Source organism: Anomaloglossus baeobatrachus, chromosome 2 (assembly GCF_048569485.1).
Source record: "Anomaloglossus baeobatrachus isolate aAnoBae1 chromosome 2, aAnoBae1.hap1, whole genome shotgun sequence".
Taxonomy (NCBI): Eukaryota; Metazoa; Chordata; class Amphibia; order Anura; family Aromobatidae; genus Anomaloglossus; species Anomaloglossus baeobatrachus.
Window position 1 is genome coordinate 93802810 of NC_134354.1, and position 17419 is coordinate 93820228.

General features: G+C 44.6%; 1 protein-coding gene across 5 annotated transcripts in view; it reads right to left on the reverse strand.

The window, feature by feature from the left end:
• Positions 1-17419, reverse strand: part of CTPS2 (CTP synthase 2) — a 275422-nt gene that overhangs the window by 43904 nt on the left and 214099 nt on the right. For 3 of the 5 annotated variants that reach the window (XM_075335173.1, XM_075335172.1, XM_075335174.1), the window contains 2 exons: positions 11469-11565; positions 7122-7267 (listed from right to left, as the gene is read on the reverse strand). In XM_075335173.1, the coding sequence (XP_075191288.1) occupies positions 7122-7267; positions 11469-11565 (243 nt within the window). The remainder of the gene's footprint in view (positions 1-7121; positions 7268-11468; positions 11566-17419) is intronic. The other 2 variants (XM_075335170.1, XM_075335171.1) reach the window with 1 other exon arrangement.

The window sequence follows — 17419 nt, forward strand, 5'->3', positions numbered from 1 at the left end:
GAGGCCTATTTAGAACTTGTGCTAAGGGGTCCAATGATTTCTGTGTATGTGTCGCGCCCAGGGATATGGGGTACTCAGTCTCGGGCAGTGTGTATCTTGGGAATGTCACTTTGTTGGCCGTTGCCCGGTTCCGTGCCCTAGGCCCTTTTTGTAAAGGGGGTATATTTACAGGGGATTAGAATAGTGTTCATATGTCACACCACTTACGGTGTGGCGACTATGTAGATGGAGCCGTTGCTGCACAATGTTCACTACTGCGGCTGGTGTTAGTGGCAGCCTAGATGTTAGACCCTCCGCAAGCAGGGCGGGGCCCCAGAGGGTAGGTGTAACAACGGGTGTCGAAAGAAGGTAGTCCACACAAGGGGTTCAGTGGAACTGGTTCTTTACTCCTTTCTGGTGGTAACTGGTCACCCGAGGCCGGCTGGTTTCACCTTCAGATCCCCTTTGTCCCAGTGCTAGTGTAGTAATCTGGTACCTTCTGGCCCTGCACCTGTCTCTGGTTAGTGTGTCCCCGTGGCGTAGAGCAACTGGGGGTCCCCGTCCGGTGGTGTTTCTTTCCACTTCTGTCTGTATGATGGTAACGTGAACCCTGTGGGGTGGGAGTCTCTAGTCCAGTCCCCGGCTCTCTCTTTCCTACTGAGTCTTGGATTTTTAGGGTCACCGAGGTCCTTGATGGTCCCCTTGCTGTGAAGGTGTTAACAGGCCTACCTGGAGCTTTATGCCTGTCCTAGGGTCCTGCACCCCATTGGTGCGTAGTTCCGGGAGTACTCCACCGGGAACTACCCTCCTGGGCAGCATGTTACTGTCAACTCCGTGTCAGTACGTCTCCTCATGTCCACCTTCACTCTCCAACACTCTGCTCCGACTGTCCACTGTCTGCCCCTCCCACCTGTCAACTAGTTGACATCCATTGGTCCGACACTAGCCTTGCACCATTGTATGGGGGATTGGTGGGGAAAACTGGGATTACCTGGGGTTTTTGTGTGTTACCGGCTCTGGTCTTCCGGGGCCCTAAGGGGGTAGGCCCTGCATCCTAGTGGGGATGCAGAACATTGTAGCTCCCGGATAACTTCAGGGGTGCTACATATGCTCTGCTGTGCTATCTCTCATTTTATTTCTGAATATCCTCCATCCCTTTTGGTCTCCTAAGTAATCCTGTTTCAAATACTAGGCAGCAGATTGTGCAGTACAGTCAGCAACAGCACAGCAGAGCAGTACCTCACTAACAGATCAGTGCTGTCTATGAAGAAAGTAACAATTACAGACACTACCTTGTAATGAAAGGGATATACAGACAGCTGTAAATAAAGGCAATGTCTACAAAAGGCAATTGAAACCTTACAATGGTAATTTTTGATATTATTAATCCCATCTTGAGAAAGCCCTGGCAGCATACAAATAACTAATCTGCTCAGAACTTGGCATGATAATGAAAAATAAAAAAAAACCAACCGTATTTTTCGCTTTATAAGACGCACTTTTCCTCCCAAAAATTTGGGAGGAAAATGGGGGGTGCGTCTTATAATCCGAATATAGCGGTACCTGGGAGTCCTGTGTGCGGCGATCGGGCAGCCGGGTGCCTGTGGCTGCGTGCAAACGGCGGGGTACCTGTGCTTGCGTGCGCTGGCAGCCGGGTACCCGTGGCTGTGTGCGGGCGGCAGCCGGATGCTGTGTGCAGGCGGCAGCCGGGTGCTGTGTGCCGGCGGCAGCCGGGTGCTGTGTGCGGGCAGCAGTCGGGTGCCCGTGCGGGCGGCAGGCGGCTGCTGCCCTCACACAGGCACTCGGCTGCCATCCGCACGCAAGCACAGGTACCCTGCCGCTTGCACGCAGGGTGGACGGGCAGCCTGCTGGCTGCCACTCTGTGCGTGCGGGGCGGGCGGCAGTGCAGCAAGTTACCCAGTTTGTCCGCGGTCCCACTTTCAAATGATGGCGCCGGGAGCGGGCGCGTGCGCAGATGGAGCTCTTTGAGAGCTCCATCTGCGCATGCGCCGCTCCGGGCGCCATTACTTGAATCGGGACCGCGGACACACTGGGAAAACACCGCATCGGTTTGCTCCACCACTGAGCCGTCAACACCGCTGCCACCACTGAGCTGTCACCGCCGCTGCCACCACTGAGCCGTCACCGCCGCTGCCACCACTGAGCCGTCACCGCTGCTGCCACCACTGAGCCGTCCCCGCCGCTGCCATCACGGAGCCATCACCGCCGCTGCTACCACTGAGCCAGCATTTGAACCAGGACCGCGGACACTTTCACTGCACCAGCCTGCTGCAGGACTCACCCTCCGCCGCTGCTGCCGCCACCACGGACCCTGCGGCTCCTGCCACCACGGACGCCACTGTACCTGCCACCACTGACCTGCCACACCTGCCAGCACAACCTGTGCCTCCTGTGACCCGCTTCACCACCACTGCTGCCCCCCTCCGGTAAGAGAACACCGGAGTATAAGATGGACCCCATTTTTCTTTTTTTTACCTTTTTTTATGTCTAAATTTGGGGTGCGTCTTATAATCCGGTGCATTTTATAAAGCGAAAAATACAGTACTTCTGAACTAAGATATATAGGCACTTCTCTGTGTTTAATATATGCTGAGCAAATACACAGAAGAAAAACATGAAGAAATCATAAATTTACCTATTTAGCTCAATCTCTTTTATATACACATGTGGCAAAAACTGTTGGTACCCATCGTTTAATGAAAGAAAAACCCACAATGGTCACAGAAATAACTTGAATCTGGCAAAAGTAATAATAAATAAAAAATCTATGAAAATGAACAAATGAAAGTCAGACATTACTGATTTTCAGCTTCCCCAGAATTAAAAAAAAAATATATATATATATTGAACTCTTGAAATAGGCCTGGACAGAAATGATGGTTCCTCCTTAACTTAATATTTTGTTGCACAACCTTTTGAGGCAATCACTGCAATGAAACAATTCCTGTAACTGTCAATGAGACTTCTGCACCTCTCGACAGGTATTTTGGCCACTCCTCAAGACCAAACTGCTCCAGGTGTCTAATGTTTGAAGGTTGCCTTTTCCAGACGCCATGTTTCATCTCTTTCCAAAGATGCTCAAAAGGATTTAGGTCAGGGCTCATAGAAGGCCACTTCAGAGTAGTCCAATGTTTTCCTCTTAGCCATACTTTGGTGTTTTTAGCTGTGTGTTTTGAGTTATTATCCTGTTGCAAGATCCATGATTTGCGACTGACACTAAGCTTTCTGACACTGGGCAGCACATTTCTCTATAGAACCCCTTGATAGTCTTAAGATTTTATTGTAACTTGCACAGATTCAAGACACCCTGTGCCAGATGCAACAAAGCAGCCCCAGAACATAACAGAGCCTCCTCCATGTTTCACAGTAGGGACAGTGTTCTTTTCCTGATATGCTTCATTTTTCCGTCTGTGAACATAGAGCTGATGTGCCTTGCCATAGGACATTCTCCCAGTAGCTTTGTGGCTTGTCAACATGTAGTTTGGCAAATTCCAGTCTGTTGTTTTTTTTTCAACAATGGTGTCCTCCTTGGTCATCTCCCATGAAGTCCACTTTGGCTCAAACAACAACGGATGGTGCGATCTGACACTGAGGTTCCTTGAGCTTGAAGTTCACCTTTAATCTCCTTATAAGTTTTTCTGGGCTCTTTTGTTACCTTTCGTATTATCCGTCTCTTTGATTTGTCATCAATTTTCCTCCTGCGGCCACGTACAGGGAGGTTGGCTAAAGTTCCATGGATCTTAAATTTCTGAATAATATGTGCAACTGTTGTTAAAGGTACATCAAGCTGCTTGGAGATGGTTTTATAACCTTTACCTTAAACATGCTTGTCTATAAATTTTCTTTCTAATCTCCTGAGACAACTCTTTCCTTCGCTTCCTCTAGTCCATGTTGAGTGTGGTACACACCACATCACCAAAGTGAGTATCTGTAGTCCTATATACAGGCTCACTGACTCATTACAAGATTGTAGACACCCGTGATGCTAATTAGTGGACACACCTTGATTTAACATATCCCTTTTGTCACATTATTTTTAGGGGTACCATCATTTCTCTCCAGACCTTTTTCACAAGTTTTATTTTTTTTAAATTCTGTGGAAGCAGAAAAGCAGCAATGTCTGACTTTCATTTGTTCATTTTCTGAGATTTTTTTATTCATTATTACTTTTGTCAGATTCAAGTTATTTCTGTGACCATTATGGGTTTTTCTTTCATTAAAGGGAACCAATCATCAGGATTTTCGTGTATAAGCTGCAGCCAGTGCAGTACTGGCACTATCATGCACAGTGTGTACATACCATTGGGGTGCAGCTCGGGTGTTTAGGCAGTGAAATTCATCTTTATAAAGTTCGTGCACTTTTTGATTGACGTGTGCACCTCTGCAGATAATGTCCGGGCGGGTTATGCAGGAGTTCCCCGCCCCCCACCAGCCTGTTCCTCCCTCTCTCCTGATGTCCGGGCGGGTTATGCACGTGTTCCCCGCCCCCCCGCGCCGCCTGTTCCTCCCTCCCTCCCTCTGGCTGTATGTAAATATCTAATCTTCAGAAACATGGCGCCGGAGTGGGCCTCTGCGCATAGCGCTTATCTCCGGCGCCATGTTTCTGAAGCCCCCGCATTACACAACTTGGTGTCTAAGAGGGCGGCGCCACAGCGATGTCACACCGGCTGGTGTGTTGGCCCGGTGTCCTGGGGCGGCACGATACAGGAGCAGCAGGTAATCGCGTCCTGCGATCAGCTGTTCTGCAGTCCTGTTGTGATCGCGCTCGCTCCTGCGGTCACAACGGGATCTGAAGGAGCGAGGGCGCATGCGCCGTCCTCTAACACCAAGCTGTGTGATGCGGGCGTCAGAAACATGGCGCCGGAGATAAGCGCTGTGCGCAGAGGCCCACTCCGGCGCCATGTTTCTGAAGATTAGATATTTACATACAGCCGGAGGGAGGGAGGAACAGGCAGCGCGGGGGGGCGGGGAACACGTGCATAACCCGCCCGGACATCAGGAGAGAGGGAGGAACAGGCTGGTGGGGGGCGGGGAACTCCTGCATAACCCGCCCGGACATTATCTGCAGAGGTGCACACGTCAATCAAAAAGTGCACGAAATTTCAAACTTTATAAAGATGAATTTCACTGCCTAAACACCCGAGCTGCACCCCAATGGTATGTACACACTGTGCCTGATAGTGCCAGTACTGCACTGGCTGCAGCTTATACACCAAAATCCTGATGATTGGTTCCCTTTAAACGAGGAGTACCAACAATTTTGACCATGTCTGTACTGTAAATAATAAGAATATGATATGCCGTAATATGTTTTAATTATAATTTATATTATTATTATTTTTTAATTAATAATAATACATTTAACCCTAGAACTCATACCTGGGGCCTCGCAGGCCTGCTAGGTTACTTGTTGTCTATGGTAGATTTCTACGGTTGCGCGTTCTAGGGTTAAAATCTGTTACAACGAGCTACTGAAATTCTGCCCATATAAAACCAATGAAAACTGTAAAGGAGTATATCACCACAATGTTATTATTTCTGAGCCCCGAGTAGACTATCCGTAACACTAAACTTCTTGTAAGTTGAAAAGAATTGATATTATATATATTTAGATGCTATCTATCCAACCGAACAATAGTCAGCCGGTATTAATGTCAGGGCTGTAAATGTCTTACTCCGCAGCTTTGTATTAGAACATAGATCTGTACAGGAAGATCTACAGGGAGCAGGGAGAGATTTTTCCATTTTGTTTAAAAATTAAAAAAAATAAATCTCTCAGAAAGGTCCTTGTGGTAAAGCCCTCATCTATAAGTAAAGAGGTTATACAAAACTGTTGGGTAAAAAAAAAAATAAAGTTCAAGATGTTGCCTATTTTTTCCGATGTTTTTCTCTATTCTCGTAAAATATTTCCATTTCCCCAACAAGAGAATGCAATATGCAAACACTGCTGCCTTGAAATTGAAATTCCTGGTATGCAACATTATTGTTTTACAAGAGAGGAAAGCAAACAGAATTATCATAAAGTTTTCACAACAATCTTAAGCCCCCGTCACATTTAGCGACTTACCAGCGATCCCGAAAACGATGCGACCTGATAAGGATCGCTGGTAAGTCGCTGGGAGGTCGCTGGTGAGATGTCACACAGTCATACCTTACCAACGACGCAGTAAAGATACAGGTCGCAGTAGCGACCTGTATAAGGATCTCTGCTGTCATTGGGACCCTGTCACACAGTGTCAAACACAGCGATGGGTCCTGCCCAGCAGGACATCGCCTTTGAAGAAAATGGTCCTGGAAATTCAGCAATGACCGGCGACCTCACAGTAGGGGCCAGGTCGTTGCTGGTTGTCACACACAGCGACATCGCTAGCAAGATCGCTGTTGCGTCACCAAAACCGTGACTCAGCAACGATGTCGCTTAGTGAGACGTGGCCTTTAGGACCGTAGGCAGAACTTATGTCCCATACTCATAGTTGATGTTCAAACACCAGAAAATCAAAGTTTACTTTGGAATCAAATGAACCCTTTTAGGACTTTGTCTAATTTAGCCTTAAAGGAAACCTATCAGGATAAACACCTATATTGTGATAAATGCGTTTTTGAACATGTGTAGTATGACCTCAAGTCTCTAGCATGTAGGTAGAGGTTCCCTGTGCATGCACAAAGTCGCACAGTTCACAAGCAGTAGCGGTATGTCAAATTCTGGGAGGAGACAGGATAGATCAGAGCTCTTGGCCACTCCCCAGTGGGCACGCTATCGGCAGACAGGGCAGGACTGGTCTTTCCATATTGCTCGCCTTTTCGACTAGTCAACATCCTTTGAATAATTGGTGAAAGAAGTTTGAAAAAGTGATTATCACTGTATTCTGTGAACCTTAAGATACAGATGGAGCCATAACAACACTTATACTCACCTCTGGTGCTGGTGCCGTTCAGTGGTGTCAGCACTCTCTCTACCGGGGTTCGCATAACATTGCTACATCATGTGAGCCCTGCGCCCAATCAGCGCTGGCTTCACTCTCCCCACCTTCAGACATATCAGTCATCAAAGAAGTGAGCGGCAACAATTTATTGTAACAGCGCTAAGTAGTCAGTTTTAAAACTAGATAAGGTTATAGTTACCTGGGAGACAATTTACAGCCATTCTGTAAGTATGAAGATAGTTTTCCAGAAGAAGCCAACATAAGTCCAAGATAGGGAGGAGAAGGTTTCATAGGTCTGGATGAGAATTCGGGATGAAACTGCACACCGACAAAGTATGGATGATCTGCAGACAGAAGATTCCGATTCAGCAAAGTATATACTCTATACTATAGCGATCACTTGTGCATGACAAGTGATGAAATGGAAATTCTCATAGAAAGGAGTTTTGATAACTTACAAGATACAAAGCTAAAAGTTAGAACATTTTTATTTAGACAATTTTAGAACAATTTCGAGGTTGTGTTCGAAGAATGTACATTGTGATTGGATGATGTTTGTGCCAAGTGTCCCTACAATGACACTGCACTAGCCGCTGGTTAAAGGCAACCTGTCTGTCACGATGACTTTGGAATAGTGGGGAACCGGGGCTTCCAAGCTGTCCATCAAGCTAGGGGGCCTATTCTATCCCTAATCTCAGGGATACTCATGATGGTGAAGAGGCCTGAGTCTTCTTCCTGTCCCTGCGCCTGACCAGTCCTGATCTGATTCCCTCTCCCCCAGGGAAGGACATGAGAGGAGTGTGTTAAAAACCATAAATAAAGACAGACATGGGAAAAAAACAAAACTCTGGCAAAAAGCACGCACACACAAAGGTAAAGATAAAAAAAGATTCAGGAGGAAAAACAAGAGAAGGAAGCAAGTTAAAAACATCAGGTGTAAACCCCACACAAATCTGGGACACCACACCTCACAGAACAACATAGAATAAACTATAGCTGGCATGGATAGAAGGATTCCACCATCATAAATAGGAGGCGAGCAGATATGATAAGTGTGCCCACAACATGTGATTAAAGGAACAACCAGACTAGCAGAGATTATAGCAGAGATTACCTCTTGCTAGAAAAATCAATAGGGAAAGGGGAAGGGAAAAAGCTCACCAGATAATTCTGAAGACCCCACAGGTGTACGGATGTGACTGGCAACCACAGATCAAAACAACATAGGATGAAGTCCAGCACCATAGTTTTTCTGTTAAAATAGTCCTTAATCATAGGCATACCAGTCATATGCTTGTGATTAAGGATTTTTCCAAAATGTGTAAAGGGAGAGCCTTATGGGGCTCACATCATGGGTTATTTCACTTTTTATCTTCATGTATGTGATTTTTCAACAAAGAATAAATCACTATTTTACTAGAAAAACTCTGGTGCTGGACTTCATCCTATGTTGTTTAACTCTTGCCAGCCTGCCTATGAATCAGCACACAGCAAGTCGACGCCCGAGTCTGCCTGCGTTGATCCTCGTCACCAGAGAAACCATAGGGCAGAGTATCAGAATCTGCAATCTGAACAGAGTAGTATCTGAACAGAGTCCCTTGCCACCATGACAGTCGGCAGAGTTTGTGCAAAACTCTATGTGACACTTTATGTAAAAAAAAAACTCTATTACCTGCAGATATGGGGTTAATAGCATTCTTAAGTAGTGCGGCCACCACATTGAGAGCCCCACTGCTGTTAGGAGATTAACTTTATTCCTCCCGGCAGCCTCGGGTTCTCAGTCACAGGGGTGGGCCGACACAGATTCAGTCAGTGCTCTGCATAGTTACTGCCATTGCTCACTATGCACAGAGTGGTGACTGACACCATGTCGGTCGAGCCCCGATGATAGAAAGTAGACGGTGATGTGAGAAATACAGTTTATTTCCTCCCAGCAGCGGTGCTGTTACTGCAGCAGCCACACGGCTTCAGAACGCTATTGTCCTGCAGATTAACCCCATATCTGCAGTTTAATACCAGTTTTTTACGACAGGTTCCCTTTAAGGAATGTTGGCAAGTGCACAGAGAAACAGAAGCTTTTCTTACAGCTTTATGATGATTTAATATGTACAAGAGACAACTTTATCTCCCCGACAGCATATGTTAGCGGAAAGAAGAAATGCGTGCGTTTGCAGACTTCGCCAGAAAATTCTTCCCAGCCATGCTGTGGATGCAAAACACGTCCCTCTCGACAGGTGAGTCATGTGGAAGAATTAACACATTGAGATAACCGTTTTTATACGGCCACTTCTGAAAACTAAAGACCCCGTTACACGCAACAACGATATATCGCCGGGGTCACGGATTCCATGACGCACATCCGGCGTCGTTGTGTGTAACAACTCCGAGCGAGTGTTAATGATCAAAAATACTCACCTTATCGTTGATCGTTGACACGTCGTTCATTTTCATAAAATCATTGCTGTTGTAGGACACTGGTTGTTTGGCGTTCCTGCGGCATCACACATCGCTACGTGTGACACCGCAGGAATGAGGAACATCACCGTACCTGAGGCCGCCCACAATGAAGAAGGAAGGAGCTATGCGGGATGTTACGCCCACTCATCTCCGCCTCTCTGCTTCTATTGGGCGGCCGCTTAGTGACGCCGCTGTGACACCGCACGAACCGCCCCCTTAGAATTGAGGCGGTTGGCCGGCAACAGCGACGTCGCTAGGCAGGTAAGTCCCGTGTGACGGGTCCTCACGATGTTGTGCGCCACGGGCAGCGATTTGCCCGTGACGCACAACTGACGGGGGCGGGTGCTTTCACCCATGTTGCTGCATGTAAAGCCCCCTTTAGTAAGAAAAATCTTGAGGTATAACTTATTAAAAAAACTTCCGACTTGTCATAATGTTGTTTTTTAACTTTTGATTGGTTGTCGTCCAAGTGCCTTGACCCCCAGTTAGTCAATGAAACAAAGGTGCAGAAATGCTGAGAGCATATCCCTTTTTCTCAGCAACAATCCCCCCACTGATCAGAGCTTCAGTTCTCTGATACATGATACTCTGATATCCCGGTAAATACAGAGAATTTCCAATATCTACAGTATACAGACAATTTGCAATGATGCCATATGGAGGTTTTCATTCTTTTCAAAGATCCCTGTTTGGAACTATACATAGTGTCAATACAGAGAAGTTGTATGGCTACTGGTGATTCTCTTATCCCGAAAAGGAAAACTGAGCTGATTGCTTGTATCGGAGGCATGGCCATTGACCAGTTCCACAAATTTTGGAATTTCTTTATTACGTCAGATGTTTTCTGAAATCACACTACACTGAATATACTGTATAATATGTGCTGTAAGGCTTTATTGATCCAACGTGGTGTATAATATAAGATTGATTGAGGTCACACTATTGACAGGTATACAGTGTGTCCACCCATATCCTGTCCACCGCCATTAACTTGAGAACGGCAGCAGCTATAGGCATAGAAGTGGTGTCTAGGTATAGTAAAGTAGCCATGCGCTACGCAATGAAACCACCTATAGCGCCACCTGGTGGAAAACAACGGAGTTAGCATTTTTATCTTGAAAATAGAACAAGATAGAGAAAAAAGTGAATTAAAAAATTGTAGGGCATCATCAATTCAATACAAATCGACACCTTGCATACAGAAATGCTATGATATGAAACCTATGAACCCTCCCAAAACATTGAATGCTGGTCACGCATATGGCGGTCATTTAATTTTGATGATCAAAGTGGCCACCGTCAGCTGCAATGCACATCTGGACTCTGGACAGCATACTGTATCTTGCTGCACGTTGTGCAATACGGTAGGTGACACGTTTGCACAAGTATCTGCGATACATCGTCGTAGGTCCTGCAATGTTGGTGGAGGGGTCACATACACCAGCTGTTTGATGTGACCTCACAGAATGAAGTCCAATGGCGTCAGGTCAGGTGAGCGTGGAGGCCACTCCACGCAGCCACCATACCCAATGACCTGTAGGAAGGTCTCCATGAGGTATCGCTTCACGTCCGCAGCCTTATGAGTTTTACACGTTCTAACCATAGCATTTCTGTATGTAAGGTGTCGATTCGTATTGAATTGATGATGCCCTACAACTTTGTAATTAACTTTTTTTCTCTATCTCGTTCCATTTTCGAGATAAGAATGATAACTCCGTTGTTTTCTACCAGGTGGCGCTATAGGTGGTTTCATTGCGTAGCACATGGCTACTTTGCTATACCTAGACACCACTTCTATGCCTATAGCTGCCGCCGTTTTCATATTAATGGCGGTGGACAGGATATGGGTGGACACACTGTATATCACCAGGTGATTGCAGTAATACACCATCACCCCTGAAGTCAATGGGCATCTAAGTATCCACATTGATGGGGGATCTCCTATGTGAAACCTACATACACCTTAGAAATCAGGTTGTCCTGTGTAGAAGCGATTTTCAGCCTTATTATCTAATAGCATTCCCATTAATAAGCCGAGAACCATGAACCCAAGAGGCAGTAAATGAGCCCTTCACTTTAGCTAATGACCTTGTAGCTCGATGATCTCCATTCTCTGTCCCTCGGTGTCATGTCCAACAAACTTTAAACCTTTTTCTTCAAACTGTGGAATAAGTTCTGGATTTACCTATGTCGGAATAGAAAAAGTAAGACATAAAATTTCTTATAACAGTAAACTTCACATGCAAAAAAGTATTTGGTAATATACCGTAATATTAGTGTGCAACCTAGCCAAGAAGGCCACACGCCGAAACCAACCTAATACACTGTGATAATAGTGAAAACTATTTTTCTCTAGTTGTGGATGACTCTTTGAATGTCTTCACCCCCGAGCCTGTTTTCACCTTCCTGACAAGGCCAAATCTTACAATCCTGCCCACCGTCACTTTATGTAGTAACTACTCTGGAACGCTTCCAACGGATCCCAGTGATTCTGAGACGTTTTTTTATGACACATTGTGCTTTATGTTAGTGTTAAATTTAGGACAAAATTTTTAACATTTATTTGTGAAAATATTGGAATTTTAACGAAAATTTTGAAAGTTTCAGTTTTCAAACTTTTAATTTTTATACGTTGAAACCAGAGTTATCAATTAGGTATAGAAGTGCGGCACTCCTGCTTTAATGAGGTGCCTGAATAGGGTCCAACCCCGTATCAGTAATATATCAAAATTCGGCACTCAAATTGAAATAAATTGATTTCTTTATTTATCAATATTTGTCAAGCAATATTGTGTTATCAAAAAAACGTTTTCGGTCACACGACCTTCATCAAGTTTTATAACACTACAAAAAAAGAAAGAAATAAATGTAATAATAAACACAATAATAAACAAATCATATAGCATGAATATCATTAACATGCATTATACATAAATTGAAAGACGTGTCCTCAATTAATACAAAGAGGATCTCATTGTCAAAAAATGTCAAATATACATCATGTATAAATGGAACTACAGAACAAACAGGATATCAGAAAAATATATTGTCACTGGACTATGGAGCATGGATCTATGTTCAGAGAACATTGAAAACTGTCTCCTATAAAAAAGGGGAACAATAATTAAGTAAGAAAGCAAGTAAATAAATGTGATCGAGACTGGAACAACCAGATTAAATTTCAATGATGTCTGGATTAGGAGCATAATATAGATATTGAACTTACCAAAGTTAGTAGAATAATGTGAATAAATGTTATCAGTTTAGAGATAAGAAGCTGCCTCTCCGGGTCCGTAATGCATATGACCTGCCTGTGGGATGCCTGAGTTTAAATAGACCGCTTAATAGGATGATCAGCATGTGATTATGGTATAACGTAACGTCACTTCCGATGTTATAAACGGAAGTGACGATCCTGCATGGCAATACGTAAGCCGGCTTGGTTGGCAAGCTCACGCTTGCGCACAAGTAATCAGCTCTCGCTCAAGTAAACTGAACGTAACGTCACTTCCGGTATTGTAAACGGAAGTGACGATCCTGAATGGCATCACGTAAACAGGCTTGGTTGGCAAGCTCGCGCCTGCGCAGAAGTAATCAGCGCCCGCTCAGGGAAATTAGGAGAGTAATGCACGCTTAGTAGTGTAACAGAGAAAAGAAGAGCGGCGCTATTAGTGCTTAAAGTGGTACATAGGACCCGTTTAATTTAGGGGTTTTAATGCTTCTATCACATAAAGGGATAGGATGAAGGAAGGGAATAATGGGAACAGGTAAGGAGGGAAAAGGGAAATAGGTGTTCTATAACAGTGCACACTAATAAAAGTAATCATGAATTAGAAGTGAAACAAAATTCCCTTTCCCTTTTTTCATTTTGTTTCACTTCTAATTCATGATTACTTTTATTAGTGTGCACTGTTATAGAACACCTATTTCCCTTTTCCCTCCTTACCTGTTCCCATTATTCCCTTCCTTCATCCTATCCCTTTATGTGATAGAAGCATTAAAACCCCTAAATTAAACGGGTCCTATGTACCACTTTAAGCACTAATAGCGCCGCTCTTCTTTTCTCTGTTACACTACTAAGCGTGCATTACTCTCCTAATTTCCCTGAGCGGGCGCTGATTACTTCTGCGCAGGCGCGAGCTTGCCAACCAAGCCTGTTTACGTGATGCCATTCAGGATCGTCACTTCCGTTTACAATACCGGAAGTGACGTTACGTTCAGTTTACTTGAGCGAGAGCTGATTACTTGTGCGCAAGCGTGAGCTTGCCAACCAAGCCGGCTTACGTATTGCCATGCAGGATCGTCACTTCCGTTTATAACATCGGAAGTGACGTTACGTTATACCATAATCACATGCTGATCATCCTATTAAGCGGTCTATTTAAACTCAGGCATCCCACAGGCAGGTCATATGCATTACGGACCCGGAGAGGCAGCTTCTTATCTCTAAACTGATAACATTTATTCACATTATTCTACTAACTTTGGTAAGTTCAATATCTATATTATGCTCCTAATCCAGACATCATTGAAATTTAATCTGGTTGTTCCAGTCTCGATCACATTTATTTACTTGCTTTCTTACTTAATTATTGTTCCCCTTTTTTATAGGAGACAGTTTTCAATGTTCTCTGAACATAGATCCATGCTCCATAGTCCAGTGACAATATATTTTTCTGATATCCTGTTTGTTCTGTAGTTCCATTTATACATGATGTATATTTGACATTTTTTGACAATGAGATCCTCTTTGTATTAATTGAGGACACGTCTTTCAATTTATGTATAATGCATGTTAATGATATTCATGCTATATGATTTGTTTATTATTGTGTTTATTACATTTATTTCTTTCTTTTTTTGTAGTGTTATAAAACTTGATGAAGGTCGTGTGACCGAAAACGTTTTTTTGATAACACAATATTGCTTGACAAATATTGATAAATAAAGAAATCAATTTATTTCAATTTGAGTGCCGAATTTTGATATATTACTGAAACCAGAGTTATGTCACATAAAATAGTTAAATAACATTTCCCACATGTCTACTTTAGATCAGCCTCATTTTTTAAACATTTTTTTTGTTAGGGAGTTAGAAGGGTTAAAGGGGTGGTTCACCCATATTTTTTATTGTCTAGTTCGATATTATATTGAGGAACAATGTTTCTCTCAAATACCTTGTGTTGGCAATAGTGCCTGTGAGAGGCGCTATTGCAGACCGCTGTTCCCCGCTCTGGTGACGTCACCGTCAATGCTGCACACGTCACATCCGTGCAGCCGGCTGCATTCTTCCAGACTCACTGAGCCCATCTGCTCCTTGCTCCCCCTCCCTCCTCCCTCACAGCACAGAGCGTCGCGTCTCTTGCTTGCAGCGTTCTGCTGTGAGGGAGGAGGGAGCAGGGAGCAGTTGGGTTGTGACAGCGGTCAAACACCACCCACAGCTCAGTGAGTCTGGAAGAATGCAGCCGGCTGCACGGATGTGACGTATGCAGCACTTGACGGAGACGTCACTGGAGTGGGAACAGCGGTCTGCAATAGCGCCTCTCACAGGCACTATTGCCAACACAAGGTATTTGAGAGAAACATTGTTTCTCAATATAATATCGATCTGGACAATAAAAAATATGGGTGAACCACCCTTTTAAATGTTTTTCAGCAATTTGTCATTTTGCCAACAAAATTTACAAAACCATTTTTTTAGTAACCACATCACATTCAAAGTGACTGAGGGGCCTGTATGAAAATATACAAAAGTGACACCTATTTAAAAACTACACACCTCAAAGTGCTCAAAACCACATCCAATAAGTTTATTAACCCTTTAGGTGCTTTACAGGAATTAAAACATTGTGGAAAGAAAAATTGAAAATGTTACTTTTTGGCATAAATAGTTGCTTGGCCTAAAAATTTTGCATTTTCACTAGGGTATTAGGAGAAAATGGACTCCGAAGTCTGTTGTGCAATTTCTCCTGAGTATGCAGATACCCCAAATGTGGTGGAATACTACTGTCTGGGTGCACGGCAAGGCTCAGAAGGGAAGGAGCCCCATTTGGCTTGTGGAATGCAATAACGGATGCCATGTCTTGTTTACAGAGCCTCTGATGTACCTAAAAAGTGGAAACATGCCACAGGGTAGTGTCACGTCCCCACTAGAGTCTGCTCCTGAGACTTCTGCTCCAATTGCCAGGCGACGCAGTGTTCCCGCTGTGGATAGTGCTGGTGATAGGAGAGGAGTCGGTGCCAGTGGCTCTGGTTGACGCAGGCTCTGCCCATCCACTAAGCTGGGTTTCCCTGGGACCTGCAGTACTACTAACTAACTGTAGGTGGCTTGTGTCTTCCAGCTGATGTTACCACCATTCAGGTACTGGCAATAAGAACACACCACACCCTTCGCATTCCCCCTACTGTTTGCTGGTCACTGCCAGAGATAGTTCTGTATTCCAGATTCCTGGTTCCTGCTCTGTTCTGTATTGTGATCCCTGTGTTTTGACTTTGACCTGTTCCCTGACTACCATCCTGCCCTCCGTTTTTGTACCTTGCAACCCGATCCGGATTTGACCTCTGCCTGGTTTTCTGATTACGTCCTTGCCTGCCTGATTTTGTCTCTGTTCTGCATTTCCTGGTTTGACCCTGCCTAACTACTAATTACCATAAAACCCTCTCTAAAACTTAACATTTAATCTTATTTAAATTCTAAAAGGTACATTACCACATTTGTGTGAATAAGGTGAATTTGTGCACAGAAGAGAGAGGGAAGATAAATCCCTACAATGTCCACTCCCTCCTGTGCTATACCTAGCCGTGGAGGTTGACACCCTAAAGATACGTAGTGGCGCCCCCACTCCTCGACGACTGTCCCTGCTATGACCCTATGAGCCCCTAGCCAAAAGATAAAGTGCAGTACATATATATAAAGTGCAGTGCAGAGCCGGCGACGCTGTGCCTGTATACATTCTGGGATCCGCCCCTTGGAGCGCGCACATTGACGTGGCCCCACATGTATGGGGGCGGGACACGCGTGCGTTCCACTGTGGAACGCGGAAGTGAACATGGGCACCATTGTAGGACATGTGGAGGAGCAACAACGGGTCATATTGTGACAGCGAATAAGGTAATTTATAATGCTTATTGGAGGACACCTGAGGGGTTATAAGGTAAATTACTCACCTGGTGGCCCCCTTAGCATCATGTGAATCTGGCAGCACACTGGCTGGCAGAGGTTTATCGTACCACAACATATGGATATCGGACTCCTGATGAACCATGAAATAGGGAAACGCGTTAAGGCAGCATAAGCTAAGTTTTATGTCCCTGCTATAATTGAGATTCTCATCGAGAAAGGATTGCAGCCTCTTATCTTTTGAGGTTGATTGTGAGCTCTATTTTGGCACAGTATCACTTTATGGTTTTGCACTGCATTTTATATATATGCACTGCACTTTATCTTTTGGCTAGGGGCTCATAGGGTCATAGCAGGGACAGTCGTCGAGGAGTGGGGGCGCCACTACGTATCTTTAGGGTGCCAACCTCCACGGCTAGGTCGAGCACAGGAGGGAGTGGACATTGTAGGGATTTATTTTCCCTCTCTCTTCTGTGCACAAATTCACCTTATTCACACAAATGTGGTAATGTACCTTTTAGAATTTAAATAAGATTAAATGTTAAGTTTCAGAGAGGGTTTTATGGTAATTGCATGTACACCCTGTAACTAGTGAATTTTGCCTGCCTAACTACTACTCCCATCAGACTGCAGCCTACCACAGGTAGTGATCTCCGGGGCCCTGTGTAATTCCAAAAGGGGTTAAAGGGTTTCAGGGTTCTCGGGGTCCTGCTTTGTGAGCGGCTTTTCTCTACCTGTCCATTACAGCCAGTCTGAGTCTGTGGTTCCAGGCAGACGTTACAGGGAGTGACCCAATTTTGGAAACTACACCCCTCATAGAATTTATCTAGACAGGTTGTTAGCACCTTCAGCCCCAGGTGCTCCACAGACTTTTACAACAGTGAGCCGTGAAAATAAAAAAAATCAAATCTTTCCCACA